The sequence below is a fragment of the Myotis brandtii genome, unplaced genomic scaffold (assembly GCF_000412655.1).
Source record: "Myotis brandtii unplaced genomic scaffold, ASM41265v1 scaffold215, whole genome shotgun sequence".
Taxonomy (NCBI): Eukaryota; Metazoa; Chordata; class Mammalia; order Chiroptera; family Vespertilionidae; genus Myotis; species Myotis brandtii.
The window spans coordinates 1,847,268-1,856,688 of NW_005358043.1; the positions used below are offsets into that span (position 1 = coordinate 1,847,268).

The window sequence follows — 9,421 nt, forward strand, 5'->3', positions numbered from 1 at the left end:
ATACACATCTATCAACAAGTGAATCTAAAAATCAAGTGAATAAATAATCTGATGAACAGAATGAACTGGTGATTATAATGAATCAGGGACATAGAAAGGGAATGGACTGACTATTCTTGGGGGGGAAAGGGGTGTGGGTGATGCGGGAAAAGACTGGACAAAAATCGTGCACCTATGGATGAGGACAGTGGGCGGGGAGTGAGGGCGGAGGGTGGGGTGGGAACTGGGTGGAGGGGAGTTATGGGGTGGGAAAAGAGGAACCAATGTAATAATCTGAACAATAAAGATTTAATTAAAAAATAAAAATAAAAGATTACAGGTAGTAAAAAAAAAAAAGAAAAAGAAAATAGGGGTATTTTCTATATACAGGCACACCTCATTTTATTGTGCTTCACTTGATTGCCCTTGACAGATGTGCTGTTTACAAATGGAAGACAAGACTCTCTAGATTTATCGCAGTGGTCTGGAACCCAACCCACAATAGCTCCGCAGTATGCATGCATGCTTGAAATGAAAAGATAGCCTTCCTTTCCTTAATTACCAAACAAGTAATCTGCACATCTCGACATCAAACAGGGCTCCCATTTCTTTTCTCCTCTCTAGGTCAACTGCCTTTTGGCAATGTGAACAGAAAGCAAACACATAGTCCCTAAAGCACGTCACGGTTTTAGGCACTCTGATAAAGATTTTATAGTTTAGAAGGTTGAATTTAAGGGGAAAAAATGAAATTGAGATAAAGCATACGTTTAAATAATTTAAACTGATGATAATCTCCACTTCCATGGATGCTCAAAAGTTGAGCTAGTTAGACATCACTTTTGTAACTAACTTATTTGCAAGATAGCAGACTTAAAACACTGTGCTTGCCTCTCTACCTGGAGGGTGGAAATCAATAACAGCTTGCCCTCTTCCCTGACCACCCAAATCACTAAATGCTCTGAGTCCTTTGCTATGTTCCCCATCCTGAAAGGTCAATCTGATAACATGCCTGTGAGGTCGACAGAGAAGGCCTCCCACCTCCTGTCAGCTAAAAAGTAATTGCACACAGACAAGAAACAAAAACACCCCAAGCCACAGTTGGGTGATATCTGTCTGGCTGTCAAGATAACCTGAGAAAACAGGTAGCTGAAGACAGCAGAAAACCAAGCATGCAAAAGGAAAACATCTGTGATTAAAAAGAAAAAAAGTGAGCAGAAACAAAACCCTAATGTCAGCTTCTTAAGGAAAAGGGGTTTATCTCAAGTTTATCCCTCCGTGCTCTGTTTTACCCTGAAGACGTATTTATATACTCATTCATTCACTGTGCCAAGCACTCGGTGCCAACAGGGTGCACAGCAGTTGATCCTATGCTTTACTCAGTCAAGTAATACCCCTTCCCTGCCTGCACTTCAGATGCATTTGTGGCTGACCATGGGGACCCTTTTCGGAGAACTGCCCACTCTCTGGATCTCTCTTCTTGAAATCTGGAGCAACTTAGTGGTGGGCACAGTCCACTGAATTATTTTTCCCCTTTTAAACCAAAGGTCACTTTGCTTTCCTTCATGTTCATTAAAGAATGAGCTTTGCAGAGCGAAATGGTAGCACATTCATACCTGGTCTCTCAGCCTCTCCTGGTGGCCCATGATTGCTGTGGCATGATGGGGGTATTTCTGCTTGAGATGTTCCAGGAAAGCTTCTCTCTTCCTATCCATCTCAGATGTTTGCATCCCCAATATTTCTTTGGAACTTCGGGGCCCACCTAGGGTGTGTCTCCGTGGGATGTTTCGGGAAGCCTTGGAAACTGAAACTCGACTGTTCCCATTAGAAAGGCGTTCCTTGGTTCTTCGGCATTCTGCATCTTCTAATGACGTTACATGCAGATTGCTTTTTCCTTGTTCTGGAAGACAAAAAAAATAGTTTAATTAATGATCTCACACTAGAAATCTCATTTACAGAATACCGAGAGGGACTGTGGCAGCTGTGAATGTATGAATATAACCTAGCAGATTTTGTGTGTCTGTGTTTGTCAAGAAGAAAAAAAGTCAACAATCATGAAATATGAAAAATCTCACTTTAGAAATAAAGATGCTGCAGCAAAAAACTGCTATTTCTGACTCTTTCCCTGCAGTTATTCAAAGTGAGACACTTGTTCAAATGAGTTTGCGGGCAATTGGGTTAGCTCTTACCTTCACCTATAATTGGAGAAGAGTACTCCGGTGAAATAGATTATTTCTTTATTTTTTAAAAATACATTTTTATTGATTTCAGAGAGGGAGAGAGAGATAGAAACATCAATGATGAGACAGAATCAAAGATCAGCTGCCTCCTGCATATAATCTGGGCATGTGCCCTGACCGGGACTCGAACCATGACTTCCTGGTTCATAGGTCAACACTCAACCACTAAGCCATGCCTGCCAGGCTAATTCTTTATTTTTAATTCCATCATCCTGGTAACAGGATCTTTAGATTTTTATATCTGAAGGTGGTTTCTGAAGCATTTGTTTCATCTCCAAGATCAAAAATAGCTATTATAATAACTGACAGGCCAACCACTTACAAGTTCGATTCCCCCCATTAACATAAACCAAGCAAGCGTAAGAATACTATTACAGGTAATAACTGAGGGGGCATAACGTAAAGGCTTAGACACATTTCACTTGAAGTGGACTTTATCTGAAACATACATTGAAGGGAAGAGACACATGGTACATTCTAGAGGCTTCTGACCTGGTAGGGTCAGAACGGAAGCAGGCAATGACAAGGCTCTGAGTGCAGGACATGAGTAGGGCCTCTCCATTCCTTCTCAGTGGTTGGCAAATGGGTGCCAGGTTGGAATATTCCACTTAACTGAGAAAAGGGAGTTACTTCTTTAAAAGCCAGAATAGGAAGAGAAAGTAGTGCACATTCAGAAGCACTTCAGGAACTCGCCAGGTTCCGTCACAGGGAACAGCTCTTAAACAATATCACAGATGCGGCAGGAAAACGTCCTTGGCCACCGAGTTCCCTGGTGAAAGCACTGGGCTGGGTCTCAGGAGTCCTGCCTAAAACCTAGGCTTCCAACAAGTAATGTGACCTCTCAGACTCACTCTCTTCATTAACAAAAGGAGGATGTGGGACTAGCATTAGATATGCAAAGAGCCTTCTAGATCTAAAGCCTATAAATGTACCCTTAACTATTTTTTAAAAATAAGTTTCCAATGCGAGCTTATTTGCCAATTACTTATCTTTAAAAGGAATGTGTAGAGAGACCCAATATTTGAGAGTTTTAGATTTGAGTCTCAGATAAACAGAGAACCAAACCTTCATGCCAGAAAGGTAGAGCATCAGGTGTCCAGACTTAGGTGTAAGTTAGTGCCTCTGAAGGCAATGCCACCAACAGCTTCTTCTGTCATTGCCTAGAAACATCTGTGTGTGGGACTCTAGGCATGACCCCCTTTGGTTAGGCATAGAGAATATTTTAACTCAGGCTGGTTTTCCTGTTCCGGTCTTCTGTCCCTCAATGCATGTTCTGGGAATAATTCTTCTTGTTTACCCTTCACTTCTCATTACATTGCTAATTACAGCATCTCCATCAGACATTGATGAGAAAAGGGAGGGGGACAAAACAGCCAGATTCCTTAATTCTTCTACTTTTCATTAGTCTCAGCAGTACATTTAGAAGGCAAAGAAGATGGAACTATTGGTTTAAAAGATAGTGGGAGATAAACTGTAACTTCATTGATTTTGCTTACTTTCTCATTGGGTGGACTCACAAGATGGCTACCTTTTTTGTGGCCTCTTCTTTGATAATACAGAAGTAACAGAAACCATGGAATAAAGCTAGATGGAGAAAATGCCATATCTCAGGCTGGTAAAGATGTGTGCAATCTGAAGAGATTTAGCTTTATCCTTTGAGTGTGCATGTGAATATGAGTTTTGTATTAGCCAAAAGTTGTGTGTTTGACCTAACAATGTTAACTTTTAAATGGAGTATTAAGATCACTTTTAACTTCATTAAAATAATATATTTTTGGGGGGGGAAAAGTATCCAGGACAGTGAGGCTAATTAGCAGGACAATCTCTAGAAAGGGGATTTCTTTACACGGGCATAACACACAAACATCCACACACACCCACATGGGTATATACTCCTGCGTCTCAAATACCAACAGGTGCAGAAAGTCCCCTCTGCAGAGCTTTGTCGCAGACTCACACGAACTATTGTTTCATCCAAGACTTCGAGGAAGAGGTCAAGACAGCCAGAACAGTAGCCCCTTGGAGCCGGAAGGGAGTTTTCCACTTTCTCCTTTGAAATAAATTGGGAAAGGCGCGCGGAGGGGCAGTGTGGAGCCAGCATCAACCTTCTGTCAGCATTCACCTCCCAGCAGCCCCCACTTACTGGCCCTCTACACCCCCATTCTTTTCAAACACTTAGCACTGGGAGGGTCACATCAACCTTCCTTCACTTTTCCATTTTTTCTCTGTCTCATGGATTCCTCTAAATGTCTCCAGTTGCTTAACAAGGTTTAATCCGCTTTGGAGAAAAGCAGCAAATAGCATCAGTGGTTAATGCACCAAGGGCTAAAGGCACAGTCCGAATCTAATCGCCCTCAAGGCCCGCTCCTTCCTCCGGTCCCACCTTCCCGCCTTGCACTTTGATCCAGCTGTCAGCCCCATCGGCCCCCATCCCACCACCAGGACCTACTCCGCTGTCACCAGCACCCACAGCAACCCCACACCACTTTGCACACACCATTCCTCAGTAAGCTTCAGCGCTCAGAAGCTGCCAAGCCCATGCCTGAGGGATAGTGACCACTCTCCCATTCCAGTCATTTAGAGAGAATGTGGTCTTTCAACTGAGGGGAAAACTAAACAGGGATAGACACAAACAAGAGAGGGAGCAGGCAAAGGACGTTCTGTCACAACTCCACAGCCATGGAACCAGAGATCCGAGTCCTGCCAATTCCTCATTATCCGCATGAATAGATGATCCAAGCCATCCAAACAGAAACAGAGTTTTATTTCTTGTCCAGAAGGCTTTGGTGCTAACATTTAAATACGGGTGTGTCTAGTTGTTTGCTATTCTGGGAATCCACCTCAGACAAATAAGGAGGCTGCAGTATGAAGACCAGGCTTCCAGTTTCCCCTTCCGGTCCCTCCCAGCCTCTGCACAGCCTGCAGCAACTTCTCCCAGTAGCTCACTTCTAGCAGGAGCTGGGGACAGAGAACAGCCCCTCCAGGAGCAGAAGGAGGGACAAGGCAGGAGTGTTAGAGAGACAGGCTTCTGAATTCCAAAGGGCTTTCTGGCTGGGATGGACATGTTCTGGAAAGTGCAAGTAGAAGTCAGGAACGGGGTGAGTCCTGAGTAGGCCGGGAAGATGGGTCATCCACATAACAAGCTGCCCAGCAGGTGGGCGACCTCAGGAGCTGCCCAGGCTGACTTCCTGGCCACAGCTCAAGTTGCTTTGGCTGGATCAGCTGACCTGCAACAAGTAACCCGGGCCTTGTACATCACTGAGGCATGACACGCCTGGTATCTTTCTGAGAACCAGCAACAGGATTGACAGGCTCCCGGGCCAAGATGAGGTGGGTCACAGCCTCTTAGGGAAGAAGTCACTTCTTTATGGTCACTTCTTTATGGTGACTCCTGGCTAGCTAGCTGCCTCTAAGATGTAGCTTTTTAAATTGTAAGAGAGGCTCTCATCATAGGAACATCACGGGGAGCTGCTGCTTTGCCTGGCTGTACCACCTACCTGGGCCTGTCAGACAAAAGAGGGGATGGGGAACGTCCATCCCTCGGGCCATATCAGGCCCACAAAATCATGTAGTCTGGCCCTGCCAAGGCATTAGGAGTGAGTTAATTAAATGTTTCACCAAATATAGCAGGCTAATTTTTAAGCTGATAATTTTGTATGGCCCACAAATGATGTGATAAATATCCAAATGGCCTTGGCAGAAAAAAGGTTCCCCACTCCTGCTATGTATTCAAACCATAACGTCCTCACATTGCACACACAGGAAGACTGTGTGTTCCAGTGCCCTCACCTAGCTGGGGCCCTGTATTAATTCCAGCCAATGCAGAAGTGTGAGCCATCTTTAGTCCTGGCCCCTGGAACTCCTGAATTATCTTTGATGTTCGTTCTCTCTCCTCTCTGGCCAGTTGACTGTGAAAGTTCCAGGGAGAGCCTCCTAGGCCTTGGGGAATGGTGTCCTGACTCTACAGAAGGTGCCTGGGTCCCAGGGTCAGCCTGGAGGTGGACCATCCAGGAGATCCACATTCTACTGTGTTTGAGAAATAAACCCTGATTATGCTAAATCACAAGGACTGTTAGAGCAATCAGCCTATCTGACTAATATATATCCTGTGTGCTGCTGGGGGCCCACAGGCTTCGCCAGTTTTCCAGCTCCCTTATTCATATCATAAAGATCACCATATGCAAATTAGCAGAGAAGGTACACCTAAAACTGGGCCGTTACATTCCTCTAAAAAAACTTTAAAAATTAAGTGAGGAAGGTTTTAGGCAAAATCCTATAGATTTTAGGCAAAATAGGTACAGCCCCTTCCTCACCCAGAAAAGCATTTTTTCTCAACTGTTGGTTAGTTGATTAGTGAATTCATTCATTCACAAAAATATTTACTGAGTGCCTGCCCTGTACACTGAAAGGAGTTAAGACACATAGTAAAGTGGTGATCAAGAGAGACTTAATTCCCTTCCCTTATGGTGGAGTCAACATTATAATTAGGGAGGCGGATAAACAAATAATATGTAATAGAAATGACATATCATGATAACTGCTCTGAAGAATAAAACAGGATAAGGAAGAGAGACTGATGGGGAAATTTTAGAGCTGACTTCTGAGCGAAGACCGGAATGTCTGGGACTCCCCAGGCTTGCACTCTGTGGGTCTGCCAATTCTATTTCTTTTTTCCAGCTTCACTGAGATGTAATTGATCTAATATTGTCTGAGTTGAAGATGTACAATATATTGCTTTGCTGCACTTACACACTGTAAAGTGATTGCCACCATAGTGAATACTAAGTATCTTCAAACACTGGCAATCAGGAGGTGGGGGAGGCAAGCAGGTGGCTGGCAGCACTTCACCAGCATAGAGATTTCAAGGTCTCAGGGGCCAGACAAAAGCAGACCCTCAAGGGTGCTGTGGGCAGATATATGCATCCCAAGGAACCCCCAAGGGCCACTCTGAAGAGCCCATAGCCTCCAAAGGGAACATGATATAGTTAGACTCAAATTCAACCAGTAATCATTGAGTGCCTGCTCTGCACAATGCACTTGGCAGTACACTTTCACCCTATTACTTACCTAGTCACCTGCCTATTCAGCCATGGAAATCTCATTGATTAGAGCTATTCCTGAGGCAACCATATGCCCCAGTTTGCCAAAAGAGATCTGGGTTACAACTGTTGTCTCAGAGAAATTATTTATAGTGTTCCCTTTCACTCTCAAAAGTGTCTCAGTTTGGACAATAAGTTACATGATCACCCAAGGGGTCCTTATCTATAGTAGATGGATAAACTCAAAGCCTTTGTTCAACAAGTATTTCTCCAGTGCCTTCTGCATGTTCGATGCTGTTGGATTCTGGGAATGTAAGGATGAAGACAGGGTCGGTGCCCTGGAATACCACATTGTAATTGGTTGAAACACATACAGTACATAAACAATACAATGGAGAGTGCAGTGACCGGGATGGACATACGGTGTGATGGGTGATGTGGGCATCAGTGGACTGGCTTCCCTTTTTGTGGTCCTTGTGCTGACCAAAAAAACTGGAAATAAAGTCACACTCCTTCACAGCATCATTCTTAACCCATAACTCGATGGGATCTTAAAAATCTAACCTGGATTCTTATTCACCTTTCACCACCTCTCCAGCCACCCCTTCCCGGATGCCTGACCTCTAACTGCTGGAGTGTTCCAGGGCACATCTCCCGACCTTTCCTTTCCTTCTGCACACAGACCCCATCCTAGCACAACTCTCAGTCCCCAGTCCTCTCTCAATTCCAGTCATGAGTACCCAAATCTTAATCAACATCCCTACCTGGAAGCCTGATACGCTTCTCAAATCCTAACAGACCCAAGCCATAAACCCCTTCTCATCTATTCCCCTCACGTGCTTTCCGGTTTAAGGAAATGGCAGCTCCATTCGTTCAGCTGTGCAGACAAACATTTTTGAAGTTATCTTTGACTCCTCTGGTTCTCTGATGTCCCACATCCAATCCCTCAGCAAATTCTTTTGGCCTTACCTTCAATGGACATCGAGACCATTTCTTGTCACCACTTGATGCTCTACTACCTGCTGGTCCAAGCTAGCGCCTTTTCTTGCCTGTTTTACTGCAGAAGCCTTCAGCACAGTACCCAGTATTACCCTTTGTAAGACAAGTCAGAGCCGCCAGCAGCTCCCCACCGCTCTTGAAGTAACAGCCCAAGTCCTTCCCACACTGCCACAGTCCCTGCATGACCTGGCCTGGGATTACCTCTTAACCCCTGTTCCTCCCATCTGTCTCTCCTGTTCTTGCTGTTCTTTGACCATGTCCTTGCTATTCCCTCCCTTGCCTTTTTCAGATGTTTGTTCAAATATCACACCAATGAGGCTCCCCTTAATAATTCTATCTGTAGTTTCACCTCCCCCCACCCCCACCCCAGCACTCCCTATTCCCTGCCTTATTCTCCCCCACAGACTTAATAGGGCTGCTAGATAAAATACAGAATGGCTGGTTAAATTTGAATTTCAGATAAATAATAAATAATTCTTAACATAAGTATGTTCCAATCGTGTATGGACTATACTTATGCTAAAAAAAATTATTCGTGGTTTATCTGAAATTCAAATGTAACTGGGCATCCTGTATTTTTATTTGCAAAACCTAGCAATCCTGCCATCTAGCATGCTATATATTTTACTTATTTGCTCGTTATCTGTCTCTACCGCCCCCATCTGCCCAAACTTAGCCCTTAGAACATAAATTCAAAGAAGGCAGGTACTTTTATTAGTCTGTTTGCTGCTAGATCCCCAGAAGCTAAAAACAGTGACTACTACAGAACAGGTGCTCAGTATTCATTGAGCAAATGAATAAATGAATAAAGTGGTCACACTCTCTCTTTGTGACCAGCTCAAGTCTCTCAAGCATCTTTCAATTGCTGTGTTTGTTTGAAAGTTATTTCTTAAATTGGTCCCATTCTAATGGCCCAGCTAGATTCTGAGCCATTTATTGCAGCAAAGGCCCAGAGGCTGAATTCCTGCCTTAGGATTCGGTCCTATCAAATAAGAGTGGGGGAGGGGCGGGAGGCAGCCTTATCTCCTGCTGGACCCCACTGACCAGGCGCCTTCAAGGAGAATGCTCTGCTTTGGAAGTGCAAACCGAAGCCAGGACGGATGAATACAAGACTCAGGGATTTTCCAGGGGTTTCTAAGCTTAAAGTTTCCTGCATTTCACCGGGGG

At 44.3% G+C, this 9,421-nt stretch overlaps 1 protein-coding gene across 1 annotated transcript in view; it reads right to left on the bottom strand.

Annotated features, from left to right (window-relative positions):
- The window catches only part of KIAA1217 (KIAA1217 ortholog), a 309,140-nt gene that overhangs the window by 298,151 nt on the left and 1,568 nt on the right, over positions 1 to 9,421 (bottom strand). Inside the window, exon 2 of the mRNA XM_014539382.1 lies at positions 1,593 to 1,876. Coding sequence (XP_014394868.1) covers positions 1,593 to 1,876 — 284 coding nt within the window. The remainder of the gene's footprint in view (positions 1 to 1,592; positions 1,877 to 9,421) is intronic.